We start from the raw sequence: 19,964 nt of genomic DNA on the forward strand, positions 1-19,964 counted from the left end.
ATCCTTTATCAGTATAGCTACTTTATTATACTTTGTATTGTACATCCTCCAAGAGAACAGTGATTTATTTACTCCCAGATTAGAATGAAGGCATTTGGAAAGACTTTGGAAAAATTCAAACTATTACTGATTTGGATATTTTAATTTACATGCTGTGAGAATGGTCTTACCTTACTTAAAATTATTATTTTGCAGTGCTCTTCCATCTTTGAATTATAATCAAATTAAAAATTAGCTCTTCCTTAAGTCCCTTGAAGTTCAAATTAACCATAAGTCTTAGGTAATGGCACATATATATTTACATGATGCACATATATTTACATCAAATGGAGAGAAAAATGTACTTTCATTAAGTATCTGTAACTAAGGAGATGGAATAAAATGAAAATCTCACTTTTCCCTTCTCAAATTTGTAAGCATTCAAGCTACTGTTCTAGTCTGCAAAGCTGTAGTCTAAGTTGTGTTCACTTTTGTTAGTGTTAAAATATATTCATTTATAAGAACAGGTCCTGGTTGGAAGCAAGTAGCCAATCATGCCACTGGGAGTTTCTTAAATTGCTCAATTATGAACCAGTGAAATAGACTAGGTATGGGTTTCATGAGGAGGTTGGATCTGGTCCTCATCCAGAGAAAAAAAGGGATACTCTAGCCAAATACTAAGTCTCATCCTTAGTTCAGTCTACACAATTCCAAGAAAATGCGAGTTTGAAGAATTCCCTGCAATATTTTCCATCGCCCAGAGAGGTTGTTGACGCTGCCTGCACCGAGGAGCACACACTGGCACAGTCGTCTGTACCTGTTCAGTCTCGGAGACCGCCCCCCCCCCCCGTTCTTTTCACAAGAGATGTAAAAATCTGGGAGGAGGAAAAGATGGCAGAGGAGTAGGGGACCCTATTCCAACCAGTCCCCGGAATTGAGCTGGATATCTACCAGACCACTCTGAATACCCACGAGATCAGCCTGAGATATAAGATAGATCAATCTGGATCCCTAGAGAGTATCGCAGTTGGTTGGTTTTGAGCTATGAAGTGGGGAACCATGATTCTGTGGGCAGATATTGGAAGATAAATGGAAGGAGGGAGCTGTGGCGATCCTACACCACTGGTGAACACTAGCCTCCCGCGATGGGGATGGGGCACAGACTTGCAGACGGGTAGCGATGGGGAAAGGACTTTAGGGTAGTCCCCCGGACTGAAACCAGGAGCAGTGGGACCGCACATGTGAACTGAGGGCGGCTGGCAGTTTTAGAAGTACAAAGGGCGGAGACGTGCCCCAACCTGGAGGCAAGGACTGGGAGCACTGCTGAGGGGCGCACAACCCAGGACACTGCAGTTTATAGCAGCACAGACAGAAACGAAGGGAATGTGGCCTGGAGAGCTCACTGGAGAACAGACTGCGATCTCTCTGCTCTGAGGCAGAGGGTTGGAAATGGTCTCTTCTGCTCTCTCAGAAGAGACGCGGAAAACCGCCAGGGAAAGCTGCCAGAGAACAAAAGCCCCCCAAAAAGCGGTTTTCACTGAGCCCCCCCCCCCCACAGGGGGCAGGGCAACTCCGCCCAAACAGGGTTGCTTGAGTAACAGCATGGCAGGCCCCTCCCCCAGAAGACAGGCTGGGAGAACAAGAGGCCAGCAACCCTAAGGTCCCTAAAAACAGGTGCATCTTGCTTGGGTTGTGGTCAATAATTTGGACTCTGTACATTCCCTCAACCACCCCTCAACAGAATGACTAGGAGGAGGAACCCCCAAAATAGGAAAGACTCAGAGACTATGACTTCTGCCACAGATTTACAATGGAGACAGATATAACCAAGATGTCGGAGATGGAATTCAGGGTAGCAGTTGTGAAGACAATAGCTAGAATGGAGAAATTGATTAATGGCAACATAGAGTCTCTAAGGGCAGAAATGAAAGCTGAGCTGGCAGAATTTAAAAATGCTGTCAATGAGATCCAATCTAATCTAGATAATCTAACAGCTAGGGTAAATGGGGCAGAAGAACGAATTAGTGATCTAAAAGAACGAATTAGTAATCTAGAAGAACAAATTAGTGATCTAGAAGACCAGTTGACAGAAAAGAAGGATAAAGAGGAGGCCAGGAGAAACAACACAAAATCCATGAAAATAGAATCAGAGAAATGTGACACCATGAAGCGTTCCAGTGTCAGAATTATTGGGATCCCTGAGGGGGTGGAGAGAGAGAGAGGACTAGAAGATGTATTTGAGCAAATCGTAGCTGAGAACTTCCCTAATCTGGGGAATGAAACAAACATTCGTGTCTTAGAGGCAGAGAGGGCCCCTCCCAAAATCAAGGAAAACAGGCGAACACCCCGACATGTTATAGTAAAACTTGCAAATCTTAGAACCAAGGAAACCATCTTAAGGGCAGTTAGGGGGAAGAGATTCCTTATGTACAGAGGGAGGAACATCTGAATAACATCAGACCTATCCACAGAGACCTGGCAAGCCAGAAAGGGCCGGCAACACATATTCAGGGTACTAAACGAGAGGAACATGCAGCCAAGAATACTTTATCTGGCAAGGCTGTCATTTAGAATGGATGGAGTGATGCAGAGCTTCCAAGACTGGCAGAAACTGAAAGAATATGTGACCACAAAGCCGGCCCTCCAAGAAATATTAAGGGGGGTTCTATAAAAGGAGAAAGACCCCAAGAGTGATGTAGAACAGAAATTTACAGAGACAACCTATAGAAACAAGGTCTTCACAGGCAACATGATGACAATAAATTCATATCTTCCAATAATCACTCTCAATGTGAACAGCCTAAATGCTCCCATAAAACGGCACAGGGTTGCAGACTGGATAAAAAGACAGGACCCGTCCATATGCTGTCTACAAGAGACTCATTCTGAACCTAAAGATACATCCAAACTGAAAGTGAAGGGATGGAGATCCATCTTCCATGCCAGCGGACCTCAAAAGAAAGCTGGGGTAGCAATCCTTATATCAGACAAATTTGATTTTAAGTTAAAGACTGTAGTTAGAGACACAGAAGGACACTATATCATTCTTAAAGGGTCTATCCAACAAGAAGATCTAACAATTATAAATATCTACGCTCCCAACATGGGAGCAGCCATCTACATAAGCCAACTTATTGAATAATATGTCGATAGTGTGTTAATGATTGATAATGATTCATAATATGTTAATTGTAAGAGACCTCAATACTCCACTCTCATCAATAGACAGATCATCTAAGCAGAAAATCAACAAAGAAAAAAGAGTTTTGAAGGACACACTGGACCAGATGGACAGAACATTCCACCCTAAAACAACAGAACACTCATTCTTCTCAAGCGCACAGGGAACTTTTTCCATACTGGGTCACAAATCAGGTCTCAACCGATACCAAAGGACTGAGATTATTCCCTGCATATTCTCAGACCATCATGCTTTAAAACTGGAACTCAATCACAAGAAAAAATTTGGAAGAAATTCAAACACTTGGAAGCTAAAGACCACTCTGCCCAAGAATGTTTGGGCCAACCAGGAAATCAAAGAAGAACTTAAACAATTCATGGAAACCACTAAGAATGAAAACACATCAGTCCAAAACCTGTGGGATACTGCAAAGGCGGTCCTAAGGGGGAAATACATAGCCATCCAAGCCTCACTCAAAAAAAACCAGAAAAATCCCGAATTCATCAAATAACTCTACACCTTAAAGAACTAGAGAAAAAGCAACAAATGATGCCTAAGGCATGCATTAGAAGAGAAATAACTAAGATTAGAGCGGAGATCAATGAATTAGAAACCAGAAACACAGTAGATCAGATCAACGAAACTAGAAGCTGGTTCTTTGAAAGAATAAGATTGATAAACCACTGGCCAGACTTATCCAAAAGAGAAAGGACCCAAATTAATAAAATTATGAATGAAAAGGGAGAAATCATAGTAGAAACTAGAAGCCGGTTCTTTGAAAGAATTAACAAGATCGATAAACCACTGGCCAGACTTATCCAAAAAAAAGATAAAGGACCTAAATTAATAAAATGACTGAACGGGGAGTGATCATGACTAACACCAAGGAAATAGAAACAATGATTAGAAATTATTATCACAACTATATGCCAATAAATTTTTTAAAAATTTTTTTATTTATTTGACAGAGAGAGACATAGAGCATGAACACAGGCAGGGGGAGAGGGAGAGGGAGAAGCAGGCTTCCTGCCAAGCAGGGAGCCCGATGCGGGGATCGATCCCAGAACCCTGGGATCATGACCTGAGCCGAAGGCAGACGCTTAATGACTGAGCCACCCAGGTGCCCCCATAGGCCAATAAATTAAGCAACCTGGAAGAAATGGATGCCTGGAAACCTATAAACTGCCAAGACTGAAACAGGAAGAAATTGACAACCTGAATAGGCCAATAACCAGTAACGAGATTGAAGCAGTGATCAAAAACCTCCCAAAAAACAAAAGTCCAGGGCCTGATGGATTCCCTGGAGAATTCTAACAAACATTCAAAGAAGGAATAATAGCTAGCCTCCTGAAGCTGTTTCAAAAAATAGAAACAGAAGGAAAGCTTCCAGATTCATCCTATGAGGCCAGCATTACCTTAATCCCCAAACCAGGCAAAGACCCCATCAAAAAGGAGAATTTCAGACCGATATCCCTGATGAATATGGATTCCAAAATTCTCAACAAAATCCTAGCTAATAGGATCCAACAATACATTAAAAGGATCATCCACCACAACCAAGTGAGATTTATCCCCGGGATACAAGGGTGGTTCAACATTCGCAAATCAATCAATGTGATAATCTATGAAAAACCCACAGCGAATATCCTCCTCAATGGGGAAAAGATGAGAGCCTTTCCCTTAAGATCAGGAACACATCAAGGATGCCCACTCTCGCCACTATTGTTCAACATAGTACTAGATGTCCTAGCAACAGCAATCAGACAACAAAAGGAAATAAAAGGTGTTCAAATTAGCAAAGAAGAAGTCAAACTCTCTCTCTTCACAGATGACATGATACTTTATGTGGAAAATCCAAAAGACTCCACCCCCAAATTACTAGAACTCATACAGCAATTCAGTAATGTGGCAGGATACAAAATCAATGCACAGAAATCAGTTGCTTTTTATACACTAACAATGCAACTGTAGAAAGAGAAATTAGAGAAACGATTCCATTTACAATAGCACCAAAAACCATAAGATATCTCGGAATAAACCTAACCAAAGAGGTAAAGGATCTATACCCTAGGAACTACAGAACACTCATGAAAGAAATTGAAGAAGACAAAAAAAGATGAAAAAACATTCCATAAGCATGGATCAGAAGAATAAACATTTAAAAAGGTCTATGCTACCCAGAGCAATCTATACCTTCAATGCCATCCCGATCAAAATTCCAATGACATTTTTCAAAGTGTTGGAATAAACAATTCTAAAATTTGTATGGAATCAGAAAAGACCCCGAATCACCAAGGAAATGTTGAAAAAGAAAAACAAAGCTGGGGGGCATCACATTGTCTGATTTCAAGGTATATTACAAAGCAGTGATCACCAAGACAGCATGGTACTGGCACAAAAACAGACACATAGATCAATGGAACAGAATACAGAGCCCAGATATGGACCCTCAACTCTATGGTCAAATAATCTTCGACAAAGCAGGAAAGAATATGCAATGGAAAAAAGTCTCTTCAATAAATGGTGCTGGGACAATTGGACAGCTATATAGAGAAGAATGAAACTCGACCATTCTCTAACACCATACACAAAGATAAACTCAAAATGGATGAAAGACCTCAATGTGAGACAGGAATCCATCAAAATCCTAGAGAAGAACATAAGCAGTAACCTCTTTGACATCGGCCACAGCAACTTCTTTCAAGATACATCTCCAAAGGCTAGTGAAGCAAAAGCAAAAATGAACTTTTGGGACTTCATCAAGATAAAACGCTTCTGCACAGCAAAGGAAACAGTCAACAAAACAAAGAGGCAACCCACAGAATGGGAGAAGATATTTGCAAATGACACTACAGACAAAGTGCTGATTTCTAAGATCTACACAGAACTTCTCAAACTCAACACCCAAAAAACAATTAAGTCAAAAAACAGGCAGAAGACATGAACAGACACTTCTCCAAAGAAGACATCCAAATGGCTAACAGACACATGAAACAATATTCATCCTCATTAGCCATCAGGGAAATTCAAATCAAAACCACATTGAGATACCACCTTACACCAGTTAGAATGGCAAAAACTGACAAGGCAAGAAACAACAAATGTTGGAGAGGTTGTGGAGAAAGGGGACCCTCTTACACTGTTGGTGGGAATGCAAGTTGGTACAGCCACTTTGGAAAACGGTGTGGAGGTGCCTCAAAAAATTAAAACTAGAGCTACCCTATGACCCAGCTATTGGACTACTGGGTATTTACCACAAAGACACAGAGGTAGTGAAAAGAAGGGCCGTATGCACCCCAATGTTCATAGCAGCAATGTCTGCAATAGCCAAACTGTGGAAAGAGCGGAAATGCCCTTCAACAGATCAATGGATAAAGAAGATGTGGTCCATATATACAATGGAATATTACTCAGCCATCAGAAATGATGAATACCCAACTTTTACATCAACATGGATGGGACTGGAGGAGATTACGCTAAGTGAAATAAGTCAAGCAGAGAAAGTCAATTATCATATGGTTTCACTTATTTGTGGAACATAAGGAACAGCATGGAGGACATTAGGAGAAGGAAGGGAGAAATGGGGGTGGGGAATCGGAGGGAGAGATGAACCATGAGAGATGATGGACTCCAGACTGAGGGTTCTAGAGGGGAGGGGGGCGGGGGGATGGGTTAGCCTGGTGACGGGTATTAAAGAGGGCACGTACTGCATGGAGCACTGGGTGTTATACGCAAACAGTGAATAGTGGATCAGCACATCAAAAACTAATGATGTAATGTATGGTGACTAACATAATAAAATAAAATTTAATTTAAAAAGAAGAGATGTAAAAATCCAATCCTATAGCCCAGTTGCATCAAAAAGCTACTTATTCTCAGTGAGCTACTGAAAAAATGTCATCCTTACAGGCTTTTTTTTTTTTTTTTGGAGAAGTTTTATTATCTTTTGGGAACAATTTTTAAGCCTCAGGAAAGCACTGGGTTCTTAGTAAAAATCATTTATGTTCATTACCTGTAAGCTCCGTATAATTTTTCAACATACATCGATTCAAATTTTCTTTCCTGGGTTAAGGACACAACTGTCCTAATATTTTCTATTGCTTCTGTTGCAATCTGTAACATAGAACAGATCTTGATTAGAAGTGGGGTTTTACTCCTGGATAATGAAAATTACAAACTTTGGTAGAATCCTGATGGTTATGTTGACAGGTTTTTAATTCCTTCAATTTTGAAAGCAAAGGCATAACGTGTTTTCAAGATGAGCTCTATGACAGAACCGCCCATCTTAAAAGCAAATCTGGTTGTACCAGATATGGCAGGCGAGTCTTCATATGCCTGGGGAGACTGACAAGCTGAGACCAAGCATGGTGGTCTGGACACCAGAAACCGAATTTTATTCCCAGCCCTGCCACCAGTCGGTTACTTTAATTACTGGCTTTTGTCACAGCCTTTGGTGGCTTTGCTTTCTTCACAGGGTAGGGTCCTAAAAGAGGGCATTAGGCTACATGATTTCTAAGGACCCATGGGAGGTGCCAGTCATTTCCCCCATGCATGTATCCCTCTTAGAGACCGGTCAGTCACAGCTAGAACGAAGATCCCAACTATAAACAACATGACCCTGCCTTCAGTCTCCGCTTAAACCAGGGATGGACACCGGACTCATCCACTTCCTGGACTTGGATGGAGGCCACGGCTGGAACAGAGAGGTTGTGTGGATCCCGAGAGGAAGGTCTCCATTTGGGGAGCGCCACTGGGCATGTGGAGGCAGCTGGTCTGAATCCTTAGCAGGTTAGGAATGGAACAAAGGTGTAGAGAGACTCCGACACAGGGGAGCGTGTGGCTCTGAGAGCCTGCGACTTTACAGGAACATCCTCCATCTGTATTCCCTGCAGTTCTGTGCCTCCTTACCTCAAATCCCTTTTTACCCAAACTGGCCAGAGGAGTTCTCTGACTTTTCCGGCCAAACCACCTTGGACTCATGTTAATAGTCTGTGACTTAGCTATGAAGGTTAAAGCCTAGTTCTGCAGCTGACTTATCTAAATCCATGACCACAAAGAGCATCAGATTTTAGTTTTACGTTTTTGTTTTCTCTGCTTTCAGACTTTTTACCTCAGTTCTTCTGCAACCAGGTGAAGGCAAGATATTTGCTACCTCAGGCTGACTAACCTTCTCTCTTTAGTTAGAAATGAAAAATCTAGCAGGAATGATGGCTGGACTGGGGCACACTAGTGAGTTTTTATTCTGTGCCAGGTGGTGGTACTTCACGTCACTGACAGGCTCCCACTTCACCTCACACAACCCTGTGAGGTCAACAATACCCTCTTGTCACAGCTGAAGGAACTGAGACACGGATAAGTCAAATGACTTGCCTCAAGCCCTAGAGTTAATAAGTAGGCAAGGATTCCATATCAGGCTATCTGATGCCAAGTCCTGTTCTTAACCCTTTATGCTTTTCTGCTTCCCCCTCTTTGTAATGTATACAGGGAGAAGCTAGTTGTTAATGACTTCACACTCAACTCGTGATTTTCTGGTCATGGATTAATTGCTCTGAGGCCTAGTCCTGGTTCAGCAGGGCTGTAATCTCAGTCATGAGGCAGGGCCTGAGTCAAGAGGGTTAAATGTAGACTCTCCCTACCTCCTTACCAGCCAGGGAGTCAACACCCTCATTACCAAGCCCTTTATGAAAAATGAAAATGGGAACGTATCCCAAATCCTGATGCAATCTAACCATGATTTATCTGCACCCGGGTTAGTAAGAGTTTTCTTTTTGAAAACAAGAACAAAAAACATAGGACAGTGAAGGGGGTGGGAGAATTCCAGGACCTTCTTTCTAACCCTCATTCTATGTTCTATCAAGAGTTGACTGAGTAAACAAAATTGAATTATGATTGATTGCTAACAATTAACATCTAAAATTTCTAATCTCTCACACTGTATTTTTAAAAAAGCCTTATTAGGTTTAAGTGGCTATTAAAAATAATTTTGGTCACTCTGAGTTATTCTGATTCCTAGAATAAGAGTATTAGCTGGGAGGAACACAGGACATTATCTGATACAGGTTCCCATTTCATTCAACTTTGAAGGGAGGATCAGAGAAGTTGGGGATCTTCTTCAGTATCCCATACCATGACTAGCAAGACCAAGACTAATAATCCAAGGCGCTAAATTTAATTTGCCATAAGCTCATTACTCACTGCCCTACTCCTGCCAAAATTCTGATACCTTTCAGTGTTATTAGCCTTCTTTAATCTTAACTAGATTCAAGATTTTTTTTTTTCATATAACTGGTCTAAGCAAACGTGATCTTCATTCTGTCTACTGACAGTGCTCCCTTCTGAAATGTGGAAGGACCAGGGTTGGGGGAGAAAGGAAATAAAAACCACAGTGTTTTTTCAGCAGTTAGTTGTGTCAAGTAGAAGATCAGGAAACGATGCCCTCAATTATACACAGCCAGCAGCCAAGAGGATCTTCAAGCCTTGTGAACACCCAGGGCTTCTCAAGTCCCAGACCATCAAGTGGCCTACAGGCCTCTGGCTCCAAGGAGTGGGGGACACGAGCTGCACACCAGGAGTAAGCGGGGGACCGTGGCGGGGAGGGGACACCAACACCACACTGCGGCTGACGTGGGTTAGGAGACCAGGGGAAATGGCTTCACTGGACATAACTGGCTTAGTGCAAACACACTTGGGTGGAATTTTCATCTCACTCCTGACAGGACACACTTCTGGAGCAAGTCACGGAACCTCTGAATGCCATCTTCCGTGGGCGGGGGGCCTCCTACCTGCCCCACCTCACATAACCATAGCGAAGGCCGGTTGCCCTCATGTGCAAAAGAGCTTTGCCTCGTGTGGTGCTGCAGAAACTCTATCCCAATTTTTATCACTGTCTGCTTCCTCTCCTAATGTGTCAATAAAGGATAATATTGACACAGGTAAAAATATTCCTGGCTGTAGTTTCAATAGTTAAATGCATGTACATGTAAATAAAATGTTTCTGTGTAGATTTAGATGAGCAAGAGACTGCAGAGTCAAGAGCTTTGAAATCAAACCAGAACTTGAATCCCGGCCATGCCTTTACCTAGTTCCTCAAGTTCCTCATCTATAAAATTGGGATACAGTAATAGCTGCCTCATGGGATTACAGTGAGGGAGTGATGAGCTGGTGCATGTACTTAACACAATAATGGGCACAGAGGAAGGCAAAGGAAATGTTTGCCCGATTGCCGCGATAGTTGGAGCCACAGATCGAAGCATTTACTGCCATCTGGTGGCTACCCACTGTAATTGTAGAAATCACAGCCAAGAAGGAAAGATCTCCCAAAGTACCAGCAATTAAACAATTCACTTATAGTCTCTGTCCTAAGGACTACTCATGTAACAGAGGGGTGATATTTGTCTCAACAATGACACTGGGCTATTAAATGAAAGGTAAAATGTACTTTGGATATTCAGAAATTCTAAAAACCACACATAAAGTGCTGTTTGACAGGCTGAGAGTCTTCCATTAATTATCCCATCATCAAGTTACCGGCATTAATATAACAGTAAATATTCCATGCAGCGGTGACAGTTGTCAGCTGTAGGGAGCACATTTAGTTATCCAAACACGCACTTTGGACGAAATCAACTAAAACACATGTCTAAAAACACTACTTATACCCACTGAAGCCTTATTTGACCCACCTTTCCAGCAGTCTCCAGTTCTTTTTTATCTCTTTTGGCATTTCCGGCCAACATTTTCATTTCAACAATTCCTGATACAGCAATGATGGGAACAACTGATAAAAGCAATAGGGTCAACTGCCAGCCATAGATAAAGGATATGATAATGCCAGTTCCAAGGTTAGCCGTGTTCTGTGCAATTAACGCCAACCTCATCCCAGTGGCCTGCAAGAGCAAAAGCAAAGGGGGAGCTGTGTTTTAAGTTGCAAATGCATAAGGTGCAGTCTGAGGCTTCTGGGTCAGGAGGAGGGGAGGGCTGTGGGCCCGGCTTACGTTTGCTCCCTTTCCTTGCAGTCAACCCAAGACACCTGTGCCTCCCTCATGAGGCTCTGCAGGTTTTTCTTTGCTCATGCCCTGCAGTTCTCCTTCCTGGTCTGCCCACACCAATACAGCCTTACAAAACCAGGTCAGTAGCTTGGGGAGAGGATGTGGGGCACAGGTACTTTGGCACAAAGGCAACATTTAAACAGAAAACTAACCCTAGTATACTCTGGTCATTTTAAGAACCCTTTGCTGCACATGGCTAAGAGGGACATTTACACACCGCCAAGAGACCATCTGCTACAAAGCGCATCTATCCTAAGAGACCATCCACCACCAAGCACACATGGAGCTGAAACTTGTGTCCTTCATGACATTTTTGAGTCAATGAATCAATCAAGCCTGAAGTCCAGACTTCCTCTTAATGTTTAGGTCCGTTTGAGTTTTTCTGTCATTTGCAGCCGAAAGCAGCTTAACTGATGCAGCTATGCTGTATGTTAATTCAAAACCACAATGAAGGGGCACCCGGGTGGCTCAGTTGGTTAAAGTGTCTGACTCTTGATTTTGGCTCAGGTCATGATCTCAGGGTTGGGGATCAAGCCCAAGCCCTGTGCCTGGAGGGCTCAGAGTTCAGTGGGGAGTCTGCTTGTCCCTCTCCCTCGCCCCCCCCACCCCGGGGGCTTACTGACTCTCTCAAATGGATAAATAAAATCTTAAACACACACACACACACACACATTAAAGAAAAACAGAACAAAGTCTACATACTCCTTGGACCCGGGAGGCATCCATTGCAAGTCTTGTGGAAAGCGCACCAGTACTATTTTTATGATCATCAAACCAGCTCATGTCCTGTGGCACAAAACACACCTTTAAATGAGTTCAAAATTAAAACAAGCAAAGAAAAGTAGATGAAACCTCCACAACCTTCAGTGCTGGAAATATCTACACCTAACTTGGCCCTGGAGTTAGGGGAGAGGAGACGTGCAGTGCAGAGCCCTGGTCCCTGCCATGAGCAGGCACCCTTGGGGTCCACTAGGACCCCAGCTCCAGGCTGCTCTGCTGGGGGCCAGGGGACGGGGTAGGGCTTCTCTAGATTGCAGCTGTGCTCCACACCAGCTGCACCTGAGGTGGGGGGCACAGGCAGGCATGCCATCACCGAATCCTTACAACATACACTACGGACACTTCCTCCCTGATGGAGTAATGACCGTCATAAAGGGGCTAGAGTTGTGCTCAACACAACTCTTGAAAATCTAGGCATGAGAAAATCAGCCCTGGTTTCTCACTGTGTTTTATTTATTTTTTAAAACAAGAATTGAAAGTTGTATGTTAAAAATGATTTTAACTATAGGCTACTCATCCATAGCATCTTTTAGTTTCATAGAAAGTAATTGTCCCTACCTAGCAACACTTAAAAGATACCGGAAAAAAGTTTGTAAACTCAGATCTACCCAAAATAGGATAACTGTTATGGGCTCTTTTGTGAACAGGAATATAATCAACTCCTGTGAAGGGCATAGATAATATTCTGGCCCTCTCTTAAGCCTCCTCTATAAAAACAGAGAATTGAAATTTGTACATTTTCCCACACGTTCCACACTAGACTGTGGACTTCTCAATAGGGTAGATAATGCATGTTATAGTCCCAGCTACCAGCACACTAGTACATAGTTGGTAATGACTGAGTGAATTAACAAAGGAATTAATATGAAAACAGAGCTCAAATAAGACAAAACCAAAAGAGTTACCAACATTGGGGAAAATCATTAGCATAGTCAATCGTGAAGAGTACCTACCACCTTTTCCTTTGTTTAAAAGACTCCTGGAGTCTCAAATGCCTTGCTAGGGCCTGCACAGAATCCAGAGAAGAGCTACAGGTCCTTGAAAGGACAGTATCCACATGCACAGAAATAGTGGCAAAATAACCCCTCCAAGCTATCTCAATCAAGCCTACTCCCATGAGATCCCTGAGAAGACTCTGGATGTTCCAGAGACTAGGACAGTGGGCTGGATGCTGGCCAGGCCCTGCAGGAACGCATGGGTGCGGCAGGCAGGTACGAACATGAACTAGCACACCCAGAACAACAGAAACAGGCTTCAAGTGAAGGAAATCCAAACAGAAGGCATTCTCCAGTGCGCACACCTACCTGTCTTAGCATTGCTCTAAACGCCAACGAGCGAAGCCTGGTAGTGAGGATCTCACCAGCTTTCCCAAACGTGAAGCCCTGGTTGGGGGGGGGGGGTGGGAAAAAGCTATTGTGCCTTTTTGATCATTAGTATTCTGACTGAAGCAGGTATATTCACATTGATTTTTACGTTACTTACATATTAATCTGCTATTCAGGTAACACAAGTCTACAACCACATGCTAATTCCAAGTCCCAACTTCAAATTCATGTACTGCCCGATCATTAGCATGCAGAAAGAATCCTAACACCAGAAACCTGACAGAAGTCCAGTTCTGGCTTTGGAAACATTCTAAATCTATTTCCTCTTCCAAACTTTCAAGGACAACATCTCAGTAAGAACAATACCATACGTAATTATAACTCTCAGTGTGTTCCTGATACTTCAGGCAGTCGAAAACAGAAGGAATATAACTCTGTGCAGGGATACATTTTGGCTCCCGTAGTGGAGGGGGGGGGCAGAGGGAAGGAGGATGCCTGTAGTAACAAGTTCCAAATGAGTTTGCTGGCTCTCTGTCACAGCTCTACCTACTCTCAGGTTCGGGAAAAATTAGGCTATTCTTTATCCCCAAGCATCCCTGCCAGAAAATTTCCCTCTTTCTAAGCTAAACCGTGTTCCAACTGAAGAGCAGCCCAGATGTCCACAGCTAGGCCTGCTTCCAGGGCCCCTGGGATGGGCGAGAACCTCCAGGCACACTGAGTGTTGGTGTAGGTATGGGAGTGTGTTCTGGGGAGGACACATGAGGAGTCTTTATGAAACCAGGAGGACGGGTGCTCAGAGCCTGGGGGGGTGTCAGCCCCAGGTGCCAGAGACTGGCCTGACGCCTCTGGTCTCTTCCTTCCTTGGCGGGCACATCGCTCAAGGACCGTGTGGGCACCGCCGTCATATGCGTCATCCCACCGTTGTCCCAGCCTCCAAAACACATTTATAAATCCAGCTCCACTCCCTAAATACACCAAGGCCTGGGGCTGGACTGCAGCCCTGAGCTGCTACTAGTAAGGCAACGATTTCTGAATAAAATGCTTGCCTTGCTTTTACCATTGGTTCAACAATGACAGAAGACAAGCACGCTGGACGGGGCTAGGAAAGCTCATTTTGCTGACTTAACGGGCGGGGTTAGAAAGGTCCGCGTGGTGCTGAGGTACAGAGACAGAAGAAATGTACTAAGAGTCTAGGTTGAAGAGGACGAACAGAGCAGGGCTGACTAGTTCACTCTGGCCAGGGCCACAATGTCTAAATGCAAGAGGACACATGTTTTTTCACAGACTTCATCCATCAAGCCTCCTTGATGAAATCAGAGAAGTTACTTCATATTGTATACAGAGTCACAGCAGAAAAGAGAATACTGTTGTACTGCCTTTTTTTTCTGGTTTATCATGAGTTTAACTGGAACTTCTGTTCTCCTATGAATTCAAGTCTCTTTTTTCCTTTGTAATCAATGTTTGCTGTGGGCAAACCTGGAATGTAATAGAATTTAGCACACAGGGAAGTCACAAATCCTTCCGCTTAGGGACACTGCTCTCTGAAAAGAGCCTCACACACTACATTTGCAATTCATTTTTTAAAGCTTTTATTTGTCAGAGAGAGAGACAGAGAGCATAAGCAGGGGGAGCGGCAAGCAGAGGGAGAAGCAGACTCCCAACTAAGCAGGGAGCCCCGTGCGGGACTCGATCCCAGGACTCCGGGATCATGACCTTAGCTGAAGGCAGAGGCTTAACCATCTGAGCCACCCAGGCGTCCCTGCAATTCATTTCAATCTAAGACTTGGAAGCTCTGTTAGGTTTTGATTACCTGATAATTAATGTGTATTAATAAGTAATGAAAATCTAGCTAATAGATAATTTATATTCTCTAACAGAATGTAGACTTGATGAGAAGATGAAATCATAGGTACCCACCTGAAGGAAGAAAGTAAAAAAGGAAATAATTCCCAGACCTAAAAAAAGCAATGAGAACATGTTGCATTTCTGCTGCTTCACTTCATCATCCCCTGGTCCAAAAACCTACAAAAGAACATTAAAAACGCCTACTTGGATTATATGATCCTGTTCACTCTTCCCATAAAAAAATGGCTTGAGCATCACAATTGAAACACGAGGCTTTGAACATGTGGGGGGGGGTTATTGTAATATATCTACAACAAAAAATTTACCATTGTAACCATTTTTAAGTATCCAATGCAGTGGCATGAAGTTCATTCACAATGTGGTGCAACCTTCACCACTACCCACATCCAGAACTTTCACATCGTTTCTAGTAAGTTCCTATAAATATCCCCCATTGAAGTTAATAATTGGATAGTCTGAGTCTTCTAGGTCTCCGACTCCCCAGGCCTTGGAAGGATTGCTCAAGCAATGATGTACTTGCTATTGCTTTTTGAATACTTACTTCAAAGCAGACACTCTTAAATGCTTCACCTGAGAGTTATCTATATAATCTCCTTCCATCCTCAGCCATTCTGTGAGGTACGTTTATTTTAGAGACGAAGGAACGGAGGTACAAGGAGGGACAGCATCTAGCCCAAGTTTTGCACAGCTGGGAAGTGGCAGTCCAGCCTGTGCCGAGCACCTGGCCTCTCAGAGGCTGTGACTTGAGCCTGTCCTTCCTTCACCCCCAGCCATGCTGTGAGCATGCATCTCGTCTCCACAGGTGGGAAGGGGATGATTGCCTGACCCCAGTTTCACCCCAATGAAGAGACATAATTAAATGCCTCCATCAGTGATTTTGACTTATAATATCATTAATATCCTAACTTGGAATGGGTTGAAAGGCTACTTTTTCTTTTGCCTCACAGCTTTCCTCACAAGGGAATTTAAAATTTTGGCGTACTTTAATTTGAGGCTGCTTTACTCCAAAGTGGTGAGGGTGGGATGAGAACGGATTTAATTCAAGCTGCTAAGCGATGTCTGCAAACTTACCGCTACCATTTCTGAGAATATGATGGAGAACGCCGGCTGCAGCGCCCCGTTAGCAATGGCACACAAAGTGCCGACCACAAAGTACGGCCATTCCGTCTTATTCAATTTCAAGACCTTCAGGAAAGACGCCGGTGGCACATTTTCTTCCTAGAGCACACACACACATGCACACAAATATACATGTATCAGGACCAACTGGTGATGACACAACAGTTACCAGAGTGTGCAAAGACAGCATTGCCCTCAAGGAACTTGCAGACGAGGTGCAGAGAATGACCTGTCTACGTCCAACTACTGAAGAGTGAGACATTCTGTTATAAAATCCTAACAAGGGCCACTGATTACTCGGCGTAAGCTGAGGGAGATTTGTTCACCCGAGAAGCAGTCTCCATGGTGTCATCGGCCCATCTCTGTTCCAGCTTCAGCAGAGGGAGGCGAGGCAGGACAAAATGCTCTGGGATTCAGGTCGCAACTCTACTCAGGGATGATGTTGGGGTCAAAGGAAACAATACCCATGAACAGATGGATAAAGGTCCTTACAAATGTGGGACACCATAATTAACCTGAGAACACGGGCCTGGTCTCCTCACCCCCAGAACCCCATCCAGTGCTACCTTTTTCTGGGACATGGTCCTCACTCACAAAATCAACTTAATTATGCCCATTTTCTTTTATCACTGTTCCTTGGCAGGCTTCTCCTATTTCAAAGCTTAGCTCGTTTTGTGATTTTTTTTTTCTTATGTATTTACATGCCTCCTTCTAAAATATGAGTTTTGTTCTTAAAGGTGAAGAGGGTATGTCTTTATATCCCTAGAAACTATCCCAAAACCTGGCACATACCAGATTCTCAGCAAATGTCGAACTCAACGTCTTCTCAAACATGAAGGATTTAAGTCACATAAACTACCTCCATAGTCAGAATATTCTCCTTTAGAATTAAACTAGATACAAAAAGTGCCTATGGAATCCCATAGCTTTACGATCGTTTACAGAGATCACGTTTGGGTCTCTATGAAACAGAGCACATAGTGGTAGGTTCTTCTCAGCTCTTTTTTTTCAAGCCACCCATTTTCTTTGTATTTTCTCCTCTTCTCTTTTCTTTGTATTTTCCTTGTGTTTTCTTTTCTTTTCTATTTTTCTTTCGTTTCTTTTCTTTCATTTTATTTTATTCCCTAGTTAACGTTATCTTTAAGTCCTAGTCTCCAGCCTGATAAATGAACCTTTTCCTCAGACTACTCTCTTTAACACAAACAGGTCTCCCCAGGTCCCTCTCATCAGGCTTAATTTCTCCCTCTCCTTGGACACGTTGTCAAACCCTCTCTGATGGTACTTGGGACAATCTTGTTGATTGTGGCATTTTCTGCCTCCCCCTCTTCTCTGTGCAATTCTTCAAGAGAAGTGGTCCTCTCAAATGCCAGACCCTAAAGACTTAGCAGCATAGCTCTGAAGATAAACGAGAAAATAAAAAGTGGATACTTCCATGGCCCAAAGGGGGGTAGGTTGGAATTCTTTATCTTAAGATAAAGTAACTTCACGATAGTGTAATTGCTGTTCTTCTTTCCATAAATATACTAAGATTAAGTCCTCTAAGAGAGCCCTTGTAACTTCTACAGTAAATAATACTGTGGGCAGAGAAAAACAGATGCAATCAACTCTCAGCAGGATTAGTTTCTTCAGGCCAACACAGGAGTAAAAATAAACCACATTTATCAAGTAACATCCAAATGTATTTTCAATTTCTTAAAATAAGAAAATACCTTCTCTTAGAATGGATTCCCTCACAATTATAAAAGTTTCTATTAACTTGAATTAATGATACCACAAGTCTTCAGATGGAAAGTGTTAAAGAACATACAATTTTGCTATTTTTGGACATTCTGCCCTTCTAAGAGAATTCCAATCTAATTCAGAGTGGCAATGCATAGAGTAAAAAGATTAGATTTTTTTTTTACCCTCCCTTGTAGCTAGGTATGGCCATGGGATTAAGTTATGGCCAGTGACATGTAAGTAAAAGTATTGTCTGGGAACCTCTAGAAAATCTTTGTTTCTTCCTGCTGCTTGGACTGTGGCTGTTATGGCTGGAGCTTCAGGAGCCCTTTTAGATCCTTGAGGATGGAGTCACAAGCAAGCATAGTGAAGATAAGAATGAAAGGAGCCTGAATCCAAGGGAACTGTGGAGACACCACCACACCAGCCTTGGGGGGCTTACCACTAAGGCTTTCTTAGGTGAAAGAGAAATAAAAACTCTTAATCTGTTTAAACTGATGTTTCTCTGGCTTTTCAGCATAGACCATCAGAGGTAATCCTTCCTAATAGAATGTAAATATCAGGACCTTTTACTGTAGCGTTATCTCTGGATCTCAAAGATGAATGGAATGTCTACTTTTTTTTTACCCAATAAAAGTTTTACTTCTTTTTAGTATTTTTTATGTTGTGTTAATCACCATACATCATTAGTTTTTGATGTAGTGTTCCATGATTCATTGTTTGCATATAACACCCAGTGCTCCATGCAGAACGTGCCCTCTTTAATACCCATCACCAGGCTAACCCATCCCGCCACGCTTCTCCCCTCTAGAACCGAACCATGAGAGACTATGGACTCTGAAAAGCAAACTAGAAGTCTACTTTTAAGCATCTAAACACAAAGCTACATTTCTGGATCTATTCCTCCCCCACCCCTGGAAATCCACTTTTAATTGGAATTGATTTTAATTCATTGTCAATTGCATTTAAAAGTTGAAATTTCCTTTTTTCCAAAAAGGGTATCATTCAGAGTAGGAATTGTCTGTGCCTGCAATATATTTGCAAATGTAAGAATTTCAACAGCAAAACTCTACCATAAAAGATTTAAGTGAAAAACAACTTACAAGTTCTTCAGTTTCCACATCAAGGTCATTCTGATACTTCCGTGAATTCCTAAGGCTTTTATGAGTAGAATTCCTAAATATGCGAGATTTCCAGCCACTTGGAGCCATACCTGCTGCAGCGTTTTCATTATTTATTTCAAGGTCAAATTCTCCTGATTGGATCTGGTTTCCTGATGTCTGAAAGAAGAAAATGTTAAGTTGTGCACGTGTGTGTCTCCAGATGGATATAACCTCCAAGGTTAGACCCATAAAGCCATTTTGAATATCACATGTGCCATGGCTTGTCTTGTCGATTCCCTAACAGCTTCTCAATCAAGATTAGCTCGAACACTGTAAAGAAGTGTTTCAACACAGAGAAGCTGTGGTAAAGGTTAAAAAGAACATAAAGGTTAAATTTCATTTGAACCATATAAAATTTGGAGAATAAAAGTTGTTTCCTAAAAATTAAAAGGCAAATTTTCCATCATCTAACAGGTACGTAGGAATTTTCTCTGCACTCGGGAATGCAGGAAACAAGTCCTAACCACCACCAGAGGGAAGAAGAATAAATAGAAGTATTACTGAGGGCTCATTTTTAAAGCTACAACCAAGGAAAAGCTGGTCACTCCCCATGGGAGGCAATTAAACTGCTTTCCTTGACTGGCCAAGTGCATTCATTTTCTTCCTTATATCCCGCTCAGACTCACCTCACCCCAGGTGACCCCTCCTGCAGGCTAAGCCTCATTGCCTGCATTGGGATCAATTCTCTCCTTAAAGGGGCCAGGGGAAGGGTAATTTTCCAACCTCTGGCTTAATGTCTGGTGAGGAACATCAAGCCAACGATGCTGGAGTCTAACTTTGAGTC

At 42.6% G+C, this 19,964-nt stretch overlaps 1 protein-coding gene across 11 annotated transcripts in view; it reads right to left on the reverse strand.

Annotated features, from left to right (window-relative positions):
- Nucleotides 1-19,964, reverse strand: part of ABCB4 (ATP binding cassette subfamily B member 4) — a 75,573-nt gene that overhangs the window by 11,150 nt on the left and 44,459 nt on the right. For 10 of the 11 annotated variants that reach the window (XM_027573573.2, XM_027573568.2, XM_027573574.2 and 7 more), the window contains 7 exons: nt 19,121-19,297; nt 16,251-16,397; nt 15,231-15,335; nt 13,293-13,370; nt 11,911-11,994; nt 10,843-11,046; nt 7,173-7,273 (listed from right to left, as the gene is read on the reverse strand). In XM_027573573.2, coding sequence (XP_027429374.1) covers nt 7,173-7,273; nt 10,843-11,046; nt 11,911-11,994; nt 13,293-13,370; nt 15,231-15,335; nt 16,251-16,397; nt 19,121-19,297 — 896 coding nt within the window. The remainder of the gene's footprint in view (nt 1-7,172; nt 7,274-10,842; nt 11,047-11,910; nt 11,995-13,292; nt 13,371-15,230; nt 15,336-16,250; nt 16,398-19,120; nt 19,298-19,964) is intronic. The other variant, XM_027573569.2, reaches the window with a different exon arrangement.

The sequence above is a fragment of the Zalophus californianus genome, chromosome 12 (assembly GCF_009762305.2).
Source record: "Zalophus californianus isolate mZalCal1 chromosome 12, mZalCal1.pri.v2, whole genome shotgun sequence".
Classification (NCBI taxonomy): Eukaryota; Metazoa; Chordata; class Mammalia; order Carnivora; family Otariidae; genus Zalophus; species Zalophus californianus.